Source organism: Macaca nemestrina, chromosome 5, assembly GCF_043159975.1.
Source record: "Macaca nemestrina isolate mMacNem1 chromosome 5, mMacNem.hap1, whole genome shotgun sequence".
Taxonomy (NCBI): domain Eukaryota; kingdom Metazoa; phylum Chordata; class Mammalia; order Primates; family Cercopithecidae; genus Macaca; species Macaca nemestrina.
Window position 1 is genome coordinate 42829255 of NC_092129.1, and position 18805 is coordinate 42848059.

The 18805-nt window shown below is 40.2% G+C and overlaps 1 protein-coding gene across 1 annotated transcript; it reads right to left on the reverse strand.

Moving 5' to 3' along the window:
• Positions 1-401: 401 nt before the first annotated feature.
• Positions 402-17390, reverse strand: PER (p53 apoptosis effector related to PMP22). Its single transcript, XM_011714276.3, has 3 exons — positions 17085-17390; positions 6043-6183; positions 402-1895 (listed from the first exon to the last, which is right to left on the reverse strand). The coding sequence occupies exons 1-3, from the start codon at positions 17296-17298 to the stop codon at positions 1669-1671; spliced, it is 582 nt and encodes a 193-aa protein (XP_011712578.2). The 5' UTR covers positions 17299-17390; the 3' UTR covers positions 402-1668.
• Positions 17391-18805: the final 1415 nt, after the last annotated feature.

Here is an 18805-nt window from a genome sequence, read left to right on the forward strand (position 1 = left end):
GGCAAGGGGAAAATAAATCGAGACTGCTACCCCACCACCTGAATGGAAGGGGACCCCGGCACAAGGAGGGGGCTTCAGCTACACTCCACAGATGTCCCCCGGCTGTCTGAACCTGCCAGAAATCTCTTAGTCCATTTTCCTCTGGTTGGTAGGACTGTAGAGAAATTGTTTAATGTGTGTCTAGGGTATTGTTCATTGAGGAAAAAGTTCAGGGAATAGACTACTAGAATTCATTCATCTCTACTCAAAAATTGGTTTTGGACACCTAAAATGAGCAAGGCCTTTAAAACTTCAAACAACAAACAAAAACCACTTTTCATTATAGACCATGTTCTTATTACCCATTGTTTTTTAAATTCCCTTACCGAGATTTGAAAAACGGAAAAACTACAAACTGGAAACAAGTTTAGAATACCTGGTTTATTGGGAAAACTTCATAATGAAAACTACAATTGGCTTTTTCCACAACTTACAAAATAATAATCTGATATTTAAAATGAATTGGTTTTCATTATGTAAGTAGAAATGGTAAAAAAAAAAAAAAAAAATAGCAACCCATTTGATGCATCATATATATGCTATTCAGAGAAACTCAAATCCCCGAATTCTCCTGTGGCATGTTTTACATCAGACATTTTACATCTGTTTACCAAGAAAGACCAGGATTTTAACTATATGTAGGTTTCTGTTTACAGTTGCAAACTATCAGAAGCCTGTCTATATGATAGAGCCCAGATAAACCTGAGATTTAGAAAAGCGAGTCATTTATTCTCCTGAGGCTGTTTTAGTGGCACTTTTGTGACAGGAATGACCCTCCTGATGCTTTACTACACGACTTAACCAGATCTATCAGTCATGATAAATTAGACCCAGTCCATCTTGCAATCCAGTCTACTCTGGTTCTGAACATATAAACACAAAACACTACAGATTTATTAATATAGCATTTTCCCATATCCTAACCCTATAAAGAACTTTAAAGAGAAAATTTCGTCTAAATATTTCACACTTAAAGTAAAGCCTTACTAACTATGGCAACAGGTTTGGACCACGAAACAGTACCTTCCTAGATGACATACCAAGTCAACATGAAGCCTTAGCAAAAATGAATGATTCAGGATATTAATGAGAAATTCTCACAAACAATATGCATTTAGGAAACGATTTTGCTTTCCTTAAATAGTCTGAAGGCTTAAAAATAAACTTTTTTTGTGTTTATTTTAGAATATTTGGTCATTAATAATTTGTAACATTATCTTCCTCTTATCCTTAGCCCTTAACAGACCCAGTGCATTCTGTTTGGAAATAACAAGAACTTGATCAGATTATTAAGTCTTGGAAACCTACTTTTTCCCTTATAAAGTGTTAAGTTTCATATTCATATTCTCTTCTAAATGTACTATAAATGTTACAGATAGATATAAGGAAATATTGGCATAGTATAGGTAATTAGTGAAAAGACACAACTTTCACAAAACATATTAAAAGATAAACATGAAACTATAACACTACTTAAAAAATATTTTCACCCAAATTATTTTAGCATTTTTGACTAGTTTAATAATATGAACACTGCCAAAAAATGGGTTCAAAGTCGCCTGGAGAAACAGTTTCTTCTTCTGGAGTCCATCTCAGCAGCGGCGATTTTCTCCCATACTCATTCTCAAGTTAGGCAGATGTGTAGAAGTACCTGGGCTTGGCATTACCCAGAAGGTCATCTTCGTAGTTGGGGAGGCAGCAGAAGAAGAAGGCACAGCCAATCAGGATAATCGTGGCTGCCCAGCCAAAGCCGTAGGCCCAGTTATAGATGTAAGTGACAGCGGGGTTGGCATGAAGGGCGAAGGTCTGGGTGTACTTCACGGGGTAAATTACCAGGGAGATGATCTGGAACACAGCTAAAGGGAAGAAAAAAATCCCAGGGTATGAATGCATACATGCATGAAGGAATATATACACAGTAACGACAGATTAACTCCTTCCACCAAGTTTCTGCCTCGAAATAAGTATAAAATCTACCTGGAGGCAGGAGGAATCTGGTTAGGCAGAGGCCAAAAAAGATTCTTGACTACTGTGTGTAAGAGATGCCTGGCACTGAGCAGTATCACACACATATGCCAAATATGTGAAAAACACACACACACAAAAAATAATTGGAGAGCCATTCTATATTACATAAGCATTATATATACTAAAACAAAAAAGTACAAAACTGGCATACAATACAAAGCAGCACAGTAAAGAACAACCTATTTTTTTCATCTTTGTGTTTCCAAACACATACTTCATATGTTCAGTGTTAGCAAAAATTACATATATATATGTATATATACACACAGGCATGCACATATATACACACAGCCATGCACACATGACTCAACATTGATATTCAATAACAAATCACTGGAATATTCATTCAATAAGTAAATGACTAAATGAAACAATGAACTGATATTGAGAATGATCAAGGGGAGAATCCGCAGAGAAGCCTGAAGAGGACGTGGGAATCTGAAGAGGAAACAGACGTGGAGGGAGGGCAAGGGGAAGGGCATGGGGAGGTGCGGTGGGGACAGGAAAAATAAAAGCAGCAAATGATCACAGTGCTTAGGGAGGTGTGAGTGAGGATGTGGAAAGAACACATGAAGATTTCTAAACTCTCTGGGATAATAGTCACATTATTACAATTATTAACCATTGTAATAGTATTTAAGTAATTTCAAACAAATTATAAATTTCAAACGAAAGTAGACTCGATGAACATTATGAACATTATGTTCATTATCGAGTCTACTTCCGTGGTCTTTTTCAATGAACATGCATGATTTTATAAAGCTACAATGAGTATATACATGTGTGTTCTGCATCATTTTAACTTAATATTTATATGTACATTGTCATGTCAAAGGGTCTAATTTTAGCTCTTTCACCATAAGACACTACTCTCCACAAGGAGGGACCAAGTAGCTGTGCCCGCCAGGAAGGTATCAGGAAATCTGTAGTCCTCACCACCATTTTTCTACCATCTGAATTCTTTTCTACAGCTCCACAAATGGACCTTGAAGTAGTTTTCTTTTTCTTCTTCATTTTTTTTTCCACTGCTAGAAAGGCTATAGATGTTTCTGTATCTTCATTTGTTGCTTCTAATTCTTAACTAAACTAAAACATTCCTCTTGTAATTTACAAAGGACAATCTTAGGGCAAATATTAAATATTTATCTACTTCCAGTATACTTTAAATAGCAAACTCTTACTATTTAAGTTTGTCATTTGCTACCACATACTGTGTAAGATACAAAAGCCATGCTTTTCTACGTTGACTTCTAATTTTCTTGGTAATAAATATTAAATATTGCTATTTATCAATTCTGGCTCATCATATACAAAGTCCTTATAACAGTTTGGATTAATTTCTGCCTAATTTAAATTGTATCAGTGTTCAATTTTTCTGATGTTTAATGTAAGAATATATATAAAATTTAAAACAACTGTTTCTATGAAACATACCTTAAAAGTCAAATAGGCCTTATTCAACATTACGAGTAAAAGTGTGTTGAGATTTCTAGGGTTTTTATTCTGCTAAATACATTTTCTGTTCTATTTTTCATACTCTTTAAAGGAAAGGATGAGTATTAAATTACAAAATGAAACTTCTAAGTTAAGCCAACTGTTAAGCTATAAATCTGTTGAAGCTCACTGAACTAATTTTCTTTACAACAGTAACTCTGCTACCCTGTCACTGTGGATGCCCACTGCTAGATCTTTTTGTTTTAATGCTACAAGAAAGCAATGGATAAGAGTTTTACTAGGATTTTTTTTTTATTCTGGTAAAATATACATAACATTTATCATTTGCACTTTCAAGTGTTCACTATAAGTGTACAATTCAGTGGCATTAAATAAATTCACAACGTTGTGTAACCATTACCACTGTCTATACCCAAGACTTTTTCATCCATACATAAACTCAGTATCTCTTTAAAAATAACTCCCCATTCTTCCCTCCCCGCAGGGAGTAACTTTTATTCTGCTCCCTGTCTCTGTAAATTTGCCTATTCCAGGTAGCTCATGTAAATGAAATAATATATTTGTCCTCAGTCTGTGCCTGGCTTATTTCGCTTGGCATGTTTTCAAGGTCCATCATGTTGTAGCATATATCAAAATTTCATTCCTTTTTATGGCTGAGTAATATTCCACTGTATGTATACACACACTCTGTTTGTCCGTGCATCTGCTGATGGACACTGGTTGTTTCCACCTTTTGGCTGTTGTGAATAGTGTTGCTATGAACATGGGTTACAAGTATCTTCAAGTTCTTGTTTTTAATTCTTTTGGATACATACTTAGGAGTGGAATGCTGGGTCATATAGTATTTACTAGGATTTTTTCAACTAACATTAATGTCTTAGTGTGATATTTATTTATTTTTTTTTTTTTTGAGATGGAGTCTCACTCCGTCACCCAGGCTGGAGTGCAGCGATGCATGTCGGCTCACTGCAACCTCCACCTCCCAGGTTCAAGTGATTCTCCTGCCTCAGCCTCCCATGTAGCTGGGATTATAGGTGTGCACCACCAAGCCCAGCTAATTTTTGTATTTTTAGTAGAGATGGGGTTTCACCATGTTGGCCAGGCTGGTCTCGAACTCCTGACCTCAAGTAATCTGCCTGCCTTGGCTTCCCAAAGTGCTGGGATTATAGGCATGAGCCACCACGCCTGGTCTTAGTGTGTTATTTCTAATGGTGATTTAAACTGGCATCTATGGAGTTTTCTAAGACACATGAAAGGAAGATACATCAACTGTGTTTCTTTGCTAGGGTCTCATAAATTTAAACTACAAAAATAACCAAGTAGAAATGAAAGTGGACACCAACCTGGTTCTTTATACCTTTTGTGATTCCAAGTCACTTATGATTTTAAACTAATATTAAAAAAGCAAACTTTGAAAATATGAAGATCAAGAACTTTATTTTTAATCAAGAGAAACTGTCAGATGTGCCGTGAAGAAAGCCAGGGCTGTGTATGGACCAGCCGGTTTTCTGAGGCACTCCTCCTGCCTCACCTGTGCTGCCCACAGCTCTATGAACTTAACTCTCCTAAGCTCAGGGAACCAGCACAAAATGGCCTTCCTCCTGGTTCATGCATGATCATACAGACCCCTTCGAGTCATAAGGCTTCCGACCTGTTTCCAAGACCATCTGCTCACTTTGTATTTGTACCTCGGGTCTGTAGCTTGAATGTCTGCTTTGGTCCCGTAAGCCTAAACTGGTAAGAAATGACTCGTGGCCTCGCTTTGCCGCTATCAACACCTTCTCTTTCTTCCCTGCTCGGGAAGTCCAGTTTTACTTCTGAATCTAACTCTGTGGCTAGGGTCCTGCCCTTGACAGATTTCCTTAGTGCCACATACCTGACTACAATTTCCAATAATTCTTCTCCTAAAATCCTAGTTCTTGTACTCCATCAGTAAGTGTTCACGCTGGGCCCTGCATACGTGAATAACTAAATTTCCTCACATCACCCATGTCTGGACCACTATCTTCCCACACAGGCACTATGCTGCAGATTCCTGTTCCGGCCCCTCCCAGGGTCTTCCCTCCCACGGCAGAACACCATTTCATGCCCCACATCATAAGATCACAAGACTCTTTCAACAAGGGAAATAGTTCAGGGGCGTTCAGGTCCCCTCGGCAGGGGGCTCACAGCAGGCCTGGGCTGGGGACCACAATGGAGCGCACTGCTTTTCCAAGGCTGACATAGCCTAGTTTCTTGGGTAGAGGAGTCAGTGGATAGGGCCCCCTAAGAGAGAGAGGGGCATGTAGAGTGACAACCCTTGTCACTTGGATGGGGAGTACAGAACACTGCATGAGCCACAGGAGGAAAGGGACGCAGATCTTAAAACACTTCTCTCCTCTGTTACTTCTACCCTAGTGATACATTTTCCAAGAACAGACTAGACACTGTAACAGTCTGGGTCTTCTTTGTGGAATTGACCGTTACTAAGTTGATGCCCACTGAAGGCATAAATGAAGAATTGCTGACACACAATCTTACCAGCCAAGGCAAGGAGACCTCCAATCACTCTTAGGAAGACAAGCATCTGGGGTCCACAGAGGGCGAAGAAGGAGAGGATGAAACAGATCACCAGGATGATGAAGCCACAGAAGAGCATGGCAGCCGCTGCTCTACCCCATGCTGCAAGAAAAAAAGAAACAGCAATTAACAAGACAGACATACCAAGTTTAAAAATTACTTATCGTAGTATCAATATCGTTTTTGGCTCTTTTCCCCTACTAGTTGTATTTGGATGGAAGGACAGTTTTTCTTTTGACAACACTTAAGCATCTCCATATTTTAAGGGAAGAACAGGCAATTCATATGTAGGACGTTAATATACTGAGACTCAGAAATGTCTTTTCCCCCTCAGTTTTTGGCAAAAGTTTACATCTCTGAAATTAAAGTCAAACTTCATTAATCTGTTTCTCGTGTGATAAGTTTGCCACATAATGGGTACAAGGTTCACCCAACTTCTAACACGACATGATCATAATAAACAACATTTTTGGTACTGAATAATCCAGATTATAAACTCTAGGAAATGTTTGGAAATATCTTTAAGGGATCTTTGTTTCATATTAATGTTTGGTTCCATACGAAAATAATCATTGAAAAAATATATTTATGACTAGGCAGAGGTGTTAAATAAAACAATTTAAGTGTGGAGAAGTAGTTCTGATCTTATAACAAGCTTATAACTAGCTTATAACAAGATCTTATAACAAGCTTGGGAGCAAACCACTTTCCTAAATTTCTGCCTAAATTTTAATTTCTTAAGTATTCAAAATGTATTTTACAATAGATTTTAATGATTTATCTTTGCCCTAAAAAAGAATCAGGATTTGATGGCAATCAAGTTCTAGGTTTGAAGACATACATGGGCACCTCCAGCCCTGGGTCATTCTATTCTGCACTGAGGAAATACAGAGATCCATGCTATCCACACGAATGATTCTAGTCAACAATGCCTATTGTTCAACCCACCCTCATTGTTAAAACCTCTTCACACACAACCTTGCCTCTAGTGGTAATACCTAATAACATTCAGGACATGCATGAGCTCACTGAATCCTCACAACAACTTTTTTTTCCGTTTTATTTTTATTTATATATATATATATTTTAATTTCAGTAGTTTTTGGGGTACAAGTGGTTTTCGGTTACAGGGATGAATTGTATGATGGTGGAGATTTTAGTGCCCCCGTTACCTGAGTAGTGTAAATCTCATAATAACTTCTTAAGGTGCACACTGCTATTGTTTCTATTTTAGAAATGAAGGATATACTTAGAGTTCAAATAGCCTGACCATAGCCACACGGCTAGTCAATGGTTTAGACAGAGTTTGATTTCAGCCTGTTTGAATCTAAAACATGACTTTTAAAAAATAATTTACACACTATAAATTTTGCCCTTTTAAAGTGTATAATCCAGTGGTTTTTACTATATTCACAGCATTATGCAACCATCTCCACTAACAATCCAGAACATTTTCATCGCCCCAGAAAGAAACCCCGTGCCCATTAGCAGTCACCCTCCATCCCCTCTTCCTCCAGCTTCTCGCAACCACAAATCTACTTTCTGTGTCTATACATTTGCCGATTTGGGACCTTTCATATAAATGGAATATCATATACTATGTGGCCTTTTGTGACTGGCTTCTTTCACTGAGTGTGGTATGATGCAGTTCGTCACGTTATAGCATCAATCAATACTTCATTCTTTTCAATGGCTGATTAATATTCTGTGGTATGAATATACCACTTTAGTCTATGCGTTCATTTGCTCGTGGAAGATTGTGCACTCTTAACCTATTAGCCTTCACTGCATTTGAAAAGGAGAGTCATGAGTCACATGTCCTCCGCCTTGACATTACGCTTACTCTGTAACACAGCACAGCTGACAGTATTTGTCCTCCCTTAATTCTACGTCATTTGACTGGTCAAGGTGAAATGAAGATGGAGGCTGGCAGAAAGAGCAAGGGTGTTGGAGCTGCTGGACCTCATTTGGACCCTGCCTCTGCCCCGTTGGCCATACTTCAGTCTCTGCATCTGTTAACCAAGGCTACAAACGCTTGTTCCAAGATGATGGCGAGGAAGCACACTCCTGTAGTATCAGTGACTAACTCCCCAGCCCTCTCACTACTCCAAACATTCCTCCTGTGTCCCTGTGACTTTTCTCCAGTACCTCATGTCTTTATTTTCTCCTACATTTGCGAGCTTCTGCACCATCCCATAAAGATTGTTCCTCAGTCATCTGATGCATTTTTCTCTCTTCATCTGTTAGAGACAAACCTGAGCTAAGGCTCCACATGCCCTTCTCCAACTCCCATGCACCTTCCAGGTCTTCCTCTAGATTCATGAATGACTGGGGCACAATAGATTATTAAGGAGATAAAACATTTTTCTGTCCTAGAAACACTGTTTTCACACAAATTAGGTCAGGATGGGGCTGAGACTGTACCTGATTTGGCCTAGTTTTATATGGACAATTTTTATTACTTTCCTCCAAATCTTCTAGCTCTTCCTGTCAGACCACTGAGAGATTTGAGAGATAAGGTTAAAATGGGAACATTTTATTTTAAAATAGAAAGGAATAAAGCCCAAATGTTAAACTTAGTAAGCCTCTTTTCTCACTTTTGCCTCATTCTTCAAGATAACTTTTAAGAGAAGAGGGACCATGCTTTGGAAAGAATATTAATTAATCAGACCTCTCTAAGTACAGCCCATAGACCACAAAGGCAAAATAAGCAGTAGTGCTCCTTAAAATGATACTCATTCCTGTGCCTCCCTCCAGACCTACGGAATCAGAGCTTGAGGGGTAGTACCCAAGAATCTGCATTTTATTAGTGTTTCTTATATCCATAAAGTTCGAGAACAACTTAGATGATTAAAGTCCTTATTAAAACACATGCAGCACTATCAAAAAGGTTCGTATAACTTTAAGTATGTGACCCACTGTCAATTATAGTTTCATTTCTTTAGATTTTTTTAAATGGCCACTGGTAATCATTAAGTTCAATTAAGCCCAATAGTTAAATCAAATAAGCAAAAACATTATTTTAATTTTATGAGTTCACAAGTTTGAAACTGCAATGAAAGGAAACATATCTATATATGCATGTGAAATAATGCAAACATAATAAAAATCATTGCATGGCAGAATTTTCAATAAAAACAGGCAAAACCTCCTAACAAGGAACGTATTTCAATAACTAAACTTTTACAATCACAGATAAAGGTTTGAAAAATCTAGCCAAATAAATTATGTATGATATTTCTGTAAAGAGTAATATTAACAATTTTACTTATTTGAGGAAAATTAACATAAAAAGATTATTACTATTATACTTCCTCTAACATTACAGCTGAAGTATAATTTATGCTTAGTTTCCAGTGCTTGGAAGGAATTAAACCAAAGAAATGGCAAGCCAATTCACCTAACCTAAAGCCAAGACGTGAATGTAAATATAGGAATATTTTAAGAACTTTTCCCATGCTATCTTAAAACAATTCAGTTAATGTCTTGCTTATTTAAAGTGCTGAGTCTAAAGAAAATCAAAATGGAAAATTAAACAACATTTTGTCTTGAGAAAGACTGCCTTGGAAATAGAACGTGTAAAACCTGCTCCTTGCATCACGGAAACACCCACATTGAATCACTTAACTATCATTTAAGACAGAAATCTTGGCACAGTTCTAAAGATCCTGACTGATGAATAACAGACGTCTTCAAGTAAAGCAATCTGCCTTCTCATGTCAATGACCATTTAGACCATACCAGGTCTGAGCAGGGTCCTTCCAGCCCACCGTTCTGTCTGAGAAGAGGCTTTTCAGATGCAGACACTTAGAACCTGGGTATTCTCCATGACCTACATTTTGAAAAGTTAATCACTTTATGCCCTAGGTAGCTATGGTCTCACTTAGTTACCCAGAATGAGCCTACTATCTACAAACTGACCAAACCCTTTAGGAGCTGTTTATATTTTTATATTATATCATGGTCTAAATTCTATCCTATTTACCAACCCCACTGGAAAACATCAATTTTTAGAACTTGTCCTAAAGCTACATCTTTCATGATTCAATAGATGGTCCTCAGTTTTTCAAAGAGAGACTGTCCATCTTTATCTAATATGAACGTAAGTTTGTCTTTCATTACTATTTTATATACCAAATTTGTGTGTGTGTGTGTGTGTGTGTGTGTGTGTGTGTGTAAGTGTATGGGAGAGAGTAGAAAGGATTCTCATTGTCAACTGTCATTCTTTGGATTAAGACCACAAAAGCATTCAGTACTCCAGGTAAATAGATGCTGCATTTCTGTGTAGGAAAGTTTTGTTTGTTTGTTTTATTTTCTTAAGGGAAGAGCAATTTGGTGTCCTAACTTTATTTTCTAAGTGCCACTTGGAAAAGTTCATGTAATCAAAGAAACCAACAGCATTAAAATTTAAGTGATATTCATTAGATGAACAATAGCTTATCAAAGTTTCCTAGCCCTTGCAAAGATTCAACATCAAATCAAGAACATGGAAACCAACGTGTTTTAACGTCACCAACAAAACTGAGTTTTTCCTAGGAAGTGTTTTTAAGTTTTTTGCATGAGAAAGCATGCTATATTGTTTTCCAGAAATTACATACAAAAAACCCAAAATGTTACAAGGCTAGTAAGATCAACTAATAAGAGCAAACAAGTAAAAATAAATAAATACCTTAAATGTCAAGCTAGAAATAGGCCAGCCGTGGTGGCTCATGCCTGTAAGCCCAGCACTTTAGAAGGCCGAGACAGGTCACGTGAGGTCGGGAGTTCGAGACCAGCCTGGCCAACATGGTGAAACCCCCATCTCTACTAAAAATACAAAAATTAACTGGGTGTGGTGGCACACGCCTGTGGTCCCAGCTACTCATGAGGCTGAGGCATGAGAATCGCTTGCACCTGGGAGGCAGAGGTTGCAGTGAGCCGAGATCACGCCACTGCACTCCAGCCTGAGCAATAGAGGGAGACTGTCTCAAAAAAAAGGTCAAGTTGGAAATGATAAACTGAAGCTTGAGAAAATAAAATAAACTTTTATATTAAGACAAGAAGAACATCATTAATATTTTTTAAATTGTTGGTAATACTTTGGAGACGATCACTAATTTTCCCCCCAAAGGTAGTCCTCCTCTTCATGAATCTGCTGCATTCTTCAGTAGTTTTAAACGTGGCCTACCCTCTTACTCGATGTCCTTATGACACTAATGTGGCACCCAGCCAGAGTCCAGTCCCTTTCCAGAATACAGGATTCATCTGTCAATAACACCAAAGATTCTGTATCATCCAAGATTTTGTCAGATTCTTCATACTGTTTCTATAACGCTCTTTAAGCCAAACATAGGCGGAACTGAAAACTGGATAAAACCACAGTTCAAGAAATAAAAAAGATCCTGCCTACAACTAAATGTAAGCATGGGAGAATGATGTATTCAAAAATATAGTTTTGCATATTCAATGAGGAGGTAATCTGCAGTGATTTGGCCAGTGCTTCTGAAACTTAAAAGTGCTTACCTCCTCCGGGAAGTAGTTAAAATGCAGATTCTGATTCCTAGGCCAGCACAAGACACTGGACGTCCAACAACCACCCAGATAATTCTGCTGCACTGGTTTGCGACACTTTGAGCAGCAAAACTCTAGAGGACAACTCATAATAGGCCCCCCAAAAAATACATAAATAGACACCATTCTGCAGAAGTTCAGGAAGGCAGTTAAATGGCTCAACAGAGAGATGGCAGGGAGAATACATGGGAGAGCATTCCACAGCTGGTGTGAGATTCTTTACATGCTCTGCATGGTCTCATGAACCTGACTACTCCATTGCTCTCTGTTACTTTAACCCTTAATAACCTTCTTTCAGACGATTTATCTAATCAACAAGAAGAGAAGTCATTCTATACAGGATGGGGTGAAAACAGGAAAAGTCAATCTAAAGACAAGATAACTAGCAGTGAACCTGGGATCTACCCTCAAATATTTGAACATCTGTCAATGAAAGAAGACTGGAAAGTAGGAATTACACAGCTCTGTCAGTTTAAGAGAAGTACTTGGAAACAAACTATCATCCAGGGAACAGAACTAAGTTGTTGAATAAGAGACAAAGCTTAGTCACGGGTGCTATGGATGGGTGCGGGCTTTGGTGAAAGCTTGAATCTGGTGTACTTTAATTCCCTTCTAATTATAACATCCCAGTAGTCTGCATCCCTTTACAGGACAAACACAAGTTAGGGGACACTGAGAAAAACTGAGGCTGTCTACGGTGGCTACTGCTGAGAGAGGCACATGTGGAATGAATGGCCTGGACTAGATTACTGGGTCCTAAACATTCTAGATTTTATAAATCATACGTACTTTTAAAAATTATTAAATCAATAGAGTAGCCAACTTTTTATTTTTTGCTGTGTAAGGACTTGAATGCATACATGCTCATGCAAAGAGTAATCTGTCTGCTAATGCCTAAATTTCATAAATTAGGAACAGTTTTTTGTTTTGTTTTGTTTTTGAGACAGAGTCTCACTCTGTTGCCGAGGCTGGAGTGTAGTGGCATGATCTTGGCTTACTGCAGCCTCCGCCTCTTGGGTTCAAGCAATTCTCCTGCCTCAGCCTCCCGAGTAGCTGGAATTACAGGCGCCCGCCACCATGCCCAGCTGATTTTTTTGAATTTTTTTTGTATTTTTTTTTTGAGACGGAGTCTCACTCTGTGCCCCAGGCTGGAGTGCAGTGGCGCAATCTCGGCTCACTCCAAACTCCGCCTCCCAGGTTCATGCCATTCTCCTGCCTCAGCCTCCTGAGTAGCTGGACTACAGGCGCCCGCCACCACGCCCGGCTAATTTCTTGTATTTTTAGTAGAGACAGGGTTTCACCATGTTGGCCAGGCTGGTTTCGAACTCCTGACCATAAGTGATCTGCCTGCCTCGGCCTCCCTGAGTGCTAGGATTACAGGCGTGAGCCACCGCACCCAGCCAGGAACAGTTTAATACCTTTCACTACCCAGTTCCCACTGAAAAAACCACAGGGGTATGATCTCAAAATGAAGTCCTTTCAATCAGTAGTCTCCAACCTTTTTGGCACCAGGGACCAGTTTCATGGAAGAAAATTTTTCCACAGACTGGGGTTGGGGTGTGGTTTTGGGATGATTCAAGGGTATTACCTTTATTATACACTTTATTTCTAGTATTATTACACTGTATAACATATAATGAAATAATTACACAACTCACCATAATGTAGAATCAGTGGAAGTAACGGTCTGTGGTCTCAGGGTTGGGGACCCCTGCTTTAAGAGGAATTTAGACTAATGTAAACTATTGACTTGTACTTACTTTGCTTATTTATTGTGCATTTGAGAGCCACAGGGCTAACTGACCTAAAACTATTTCATGTAATACTGATTCTTTGACTTGTCCAACAGTGATTTCATGTTAAAAACAAACAAAATATCGATGCGTTTGCAGTATGCAAAGGGTGGCTTTGGTTAAACAACAACAACAACAACAACAACAACAACGGAGGCTTTGTACTTCCCAGTTTGGATTCAAGGCAAATACTCGTCAATCCTCACTGACTCCCTGTTTCACTCTGGTGCACAAACTTATCGCCATTATTCTCCACTTGAACAAGCTGGAGCTTGCCTGCGATTTGAAATCTACACAGCTGAGGCCGAAAATATCCTCCTGATGTATTCTTTCTTAAAAACTGGAAAAGAAGGTGCCAGCGGTGCAAAACTAGTGTGAGTGAACATACATTTAAATTTCACATTTTATTTATAGGTGAAATTTGAATGATTTCAATCATTAATCCATAGATTTTCTTTTCCTGTTTTGACAAATATAAACCATGATTTTTAAAAAAATCAAATAATGTTTTAAGCTGGGTGTTAATTTAGCTGGTACTATCATGTCAAAGAAAGTATTCAGCAAATAATTTGGCTCATTCACAAGGAAAAATGAGGTGATTTGGTCATCTGAAATTCTTAAACTGTCAGTAACAGTGAAAAATATAACATTCTGCTTTTTATATAGTTCTAAGGATTTATCTTTATAAAAACATCCATACTCATTAGGATTATTGTCAATATTTGCCAGGAATAACCTGTGTCTTTACTACCAAAATGAATATATTGTTATGAACATCATCTAATAAGAGAGGTGCTGAAACAGTTCGTAATAAAAAGACTTTCTTAATAGTTACAACGGTAAATCAAAATATTTATTGCCTAGTACATATGAAGAAGTTTTTCAAAGTGGATGTACACACTCAGTTCTCTATACGGAGATCTCATTTTAATCAGAGCCATCAACCTTATTCCTTGTTGCACAAGATACTGTGTGTTTGTGCATATGTGGGAGTGTGTGTAAACTGCTTACTTCATTTTAGATAAAGTACAAGCTCATGTAAATATATGGTTTTCAGTAAGGCCTTACTGAGGCTATCTGAAAATCTAGAGTTCATAGACTCCTAAATAATCACCTTACAGTGTTGTTATACACAGCTTCTACAATTGTGAGGCCAAACTAGACAATGTGCATGTGGCGATGAGCACAGAAGTATAACAAACACTTAAACTCATCTTTGACTAAAACAGCCAGGGGTAGCTCCATATCTGCTGTCTTCTTCCCACAATCACCTCATGACAGCAGATCCCAGATTCATGATTTGATTCTAGATCTTCAGCAAGAGCCGTGTGTGTGTGTAATGCATTACTGGCACTTAATTACCTTTGCAAAGGTAGCAGGAATAATTAAATTGAGTTGTTAAAGCTACTACCATTTACGAAAATCAGTCATGCTGCATTATAAAGAGATTTTTCAAGATCCACTTAGAAAATCGAGCTTTTCTAAGGACCAATTTCTATGTCAAACTGAATTATAAACTATACACTGGTTAGTGTTTTCTTTACAATGAAAAAAATTAACATTTAGACTTCTAATTAAAAATTCAACCAAACTAAGAAAAAAAGACCTGCTTACTGCCTTCCATATACAAAGCAATGTATCAGTCTAAGGTGGAACAGCCACACCCTAAAAAGGTGAGCTCATCCTGCAAGCCAAGAAAAATAAAAATGGCATTGTGCATGTTTCACAAGAGGGCTGTGGTCACAGCCAGAGCTTTGCAGGTCAAATCACGTCCCGGCAGTAGCACTGATCATAGTTCTGCCAATATCCGCCCCCCCAGTCTAAGGCACACTGACCTTACTTTATATGTGGAGGATTACTGCGTATACTTTGGGTCTGCATTAGTCTTTGGAGTAGGGTATAATTATCAAAGTATGTTTAAAAACACAAACGCAGATCTGTTAGGTCCCCTACAAGACTGAGTTCAGATGCATTTTAACTAGAAGATAGAGGTACGTTATTTCAAGAAACAATGAATTCCCTTTAAAAACCTAAAAGACCATGGCCGGGCGCGGTGGCTCAAGCCTGTAATCCCAGCACTTTGGGAGGCCGAGACGGGCGGATCACGAGGTCAGGAGATCGAGACCATCCTGGCTAACACGGTGAAACCCCCGTCTCTACTAAAAAATACAAAAAACTAGCCGGGCGCGGTGGCGGGCGCCTGTAGTCCCAACTACTCGGGAGGCTGAGGCAGGAGAATGGTGTGAACCCGGGAGGCGGAGCTTGCAGTGAGCTGAGATCCGGCCACTGCACTCCAGCCTGGGCGACAGAGCGAGACTCCGTCTCAAAAAAAAAAAAAAAAAAAACCTAAAAGACCGGAGATGATACAGACCTGAAGTGGCGCAGTGTTTGTATGGGTTTTCAGAGAAGAAAACACACAAACTGCAAGGAAAGCTGGAATTTTCTGCAGTGTTTACATTTTATTACCCGGCTAATGGGGACCATGCTTGCTTCTGTGGGGGAAGTTCATCATGAGGACGTCCAAAGGATTACACAAAAGAAAGGGCACTAGGCTGCTGATATAGTACCCCAGAAACACAAACAGGATTGGGTTGGAAGCCCTGGGCCACTTCAAAGAAAGAATCAAGTAAATGATAATAGTAAGAATTGAAAACAGGCAGGGTAGATTGCTTTCTCTGTTTAAAACTATTAAACCCAGTAGGTAAAGCCCATTTGGCTTTAAGGTTTTATTAGGCTCTCACAACCCCCCATCTCTCCCACACACATTGCTAATCACAGTAGACCCCAGCTGTGATTCCCGTCCACCCCTAGGCAAGGAGAGGGGGCTTCCCACTGTGAAAGAAAATGCCTTTTCAAACAAGAACCACGCTCCAATCCTGACTATCAGCAAGGCAAGCAGGGAGCTTCCTCCATGCTGGGAAAATGGCACACCCCAGGTACATTAAATTTGCCAACTCTGCTTCACTTCGCGGGTGTAGGGAATGTGTTTGCTTTTTAGATTTCAAATCAGATTAAAATAATTAAGTTTTCTAAACAGCAATGCCATGCTTAAGCCAAAGGACACTCCCTAGAACAAGAGCTAACAAGAACTAGCCAGACCGGTAAAAAAGACTGAAGTAGCTATTGAAATCGTTAACTGCTAAAACTGCCTGAAGGGGTTTTTTTTTAATGGGAACGTTTTTTTCAGCTATATCAAGTTGAACGAATCCACTGATATTAGGAGAGGCACGTTATTTCAATATTTATATTTTAATCATAAGAAGAAACAGGAGGAAGAGAAATTTCAAGTCTCCAAGAAACTTTGTTCATTAGATTTACTCATCTAAACTTGCAATGCTTGAAATAATCTTTCGTACGTAACTGATAAAACCCAGGAAAAAAAAAACTATACTGTTTGAACTAGGGCCATTTCTTTCTTTTTTCTTTTCTTTTTTTTTTTTTTTTTTTTTTTTCTGTTTCTGAGCTTGGTGTTAGCCACCCAAAGCTACCGCTGCTGCATTTGGTTCAGGTCGGATGCATGAGCCCCAGCTCGCCCTAAACAGGCATTCTGAAAGGCACCGGCTCCCCGACCCTGTGAGGGCCCACCACGCGCTGCGGCTTTTGCAGGCCGCAGCCCCGAGGGCTTCCTGGAGGCGGCGGCGGCGGCGGGCTGGCACTCACCGTACTCCATGAGGCTCTGACAGCCCTCCTCGTAGGACCCGCTGCCGCCACCCTCTTGGGAACATTTCCACCACAGCGAGGACGTCTGCATGTGGTCGCTCGACTGCAACCAGCCGCGGCCGGCCAGCGCGATGATGTCGAAGGCGATGGCGCTGAGTAGGAGCAGGGGCAGGATCCAGCGGCAGCGCTCGCAGGCCAGGCCGCAGCGGATCATGTTGACGGACGGCGCGGGGCCGAGCGGAGTGGAGCGAGCGGAGGAGCGCGCGGGACGGGCGGCAGCGGAGAGTGGCCTGAGAGCGCGGGCGCCCCCACAAAAGTGAAGAGGCCGCAGGGAGGCGGCTCCCGAGGACGCCGCTCCGGGCGGCCCCACCTAGATTCCGGTGACTCAGAGCGCGCCCGCCCCGACCTGCCGGCCGGGCCGGGGCGGGCGGGGCCGCTGGTAAACAGGCGGGGCTGGGGTGACACCGGGCGGCGGCGGAAGGCGGCCCGAGGGTCCCACGCGTCCCCCGAGCCTCCAGTCCCGCTCGCCTGGTCCTCTCCAGGCGCGTGTTTTGTCTTCCTGGCGCACCAACATATACACCTGTTTATCTGCACAGCGCCAGCCTAATATCTGACCCCTGATGTCGCATCGTGGCGCGGTGGTCAGCAATGCCATATTTGAGTTTTCAGCAGTGTGAGATGGGTGTTGTAATTGCACCTGTGGATAAAGGCTGCACTCCTTTGGACGCGTGCACCCAAACCCAGAAGCCCGTCCCAAACCCAGGAGCCCGTCCCTGACCCCTGCTGACACAGGTGATCCCTTCCTCCTAGGCTCCACCTTTGCACCTTGGACCTTGGCTCCCCGGGTACTCTTACCTCTTTGCATGCTGTTCTTTCCTGCTGGGTTGCCAGCTTTTGGAAAGCGGAAGCTATGCTGAATTTATCTGTGTATCCCTAGTGTCCAGCACTGTGTCTGGATCTCAAGGGAAGCTCAGTGAATTTGATGAATGAACATGTAATTTAACAAATGCTCGCTTTTTTCGGAAAGGCTTCATCTGGCTTCCCCAGATAATTTCATGTCGCCTCTGCTGCAGTCCACTTCCTATCACGAATCTCTACCTGTGTAAACTGCACTCTTTCTAATCTTCATTTACTATTTTGAGGTTTTTCCAAATAAAAATCATACGTCAGCATGCAACCTGCATTTAGAATCCCCCCTTGGTGTCCTGGGCTAGCTCCTGTCAACGTCCTGACTCTTCAGGTGTGGCAGGGAGGGTGGGGTGGCAGCCAGGTGTGCCACTGAGGACAAAGGAGTTCTCAGTGTCAGGCATCTCAGTGGCCTTGGGAAAAATCACTGAAACATCTTATGGGGGTCATGTACCTCCAAAGATTTCTTCTGAATCCCCTACGTTTTCTGTTAATTTAATATAAAAGTGTGAACTACTTAAAAAATATTTAAAATTGTATTCCAATTTGATATTCTCAATAGAAACAGAATACTATTTTGACTTATGCCATTTTCTGGCAATTCTTGAGGATAAATAAAAGCATGGATAAAGTATCTGAAAACACATGAAATAATTTCCCCAGCCTTCATTTTACATAATTCAAGTTTTACATAAACCACATCCTATATTTTTATTACAGGTAAATATTTTCACTTTCAAAGAACACAAGAGGGTGTTCTGCCAAAAATTAACTTTGTATCGTGGAAGTTGTGTGAAGAAAATTGTGATATTTAT

Coding starts and splice junctions, on each gene's coding strand:
- PER (XM_011714276.3), bottom strand. CDS start 17,298: ATGATCCGCTGCGGCCTGGCCTGCGAGCGCTGCCGCTGGATCCTGCCC. Junction 6,184..17,084: donor TCAGAGCCTCATGGAGTACG/GTGAGTGCCAGC, acceptor TTTTTCTTGCAG/CATGGGGTAGAGCAGCGGCT. Junction 1,896..6,042: donor AGGTCTCCTTGCCTTGGCTG/GTAAGATTGTGT, acceptor TCTTCCCTTTAG/CTGTGTTCCAGATCATCTCC.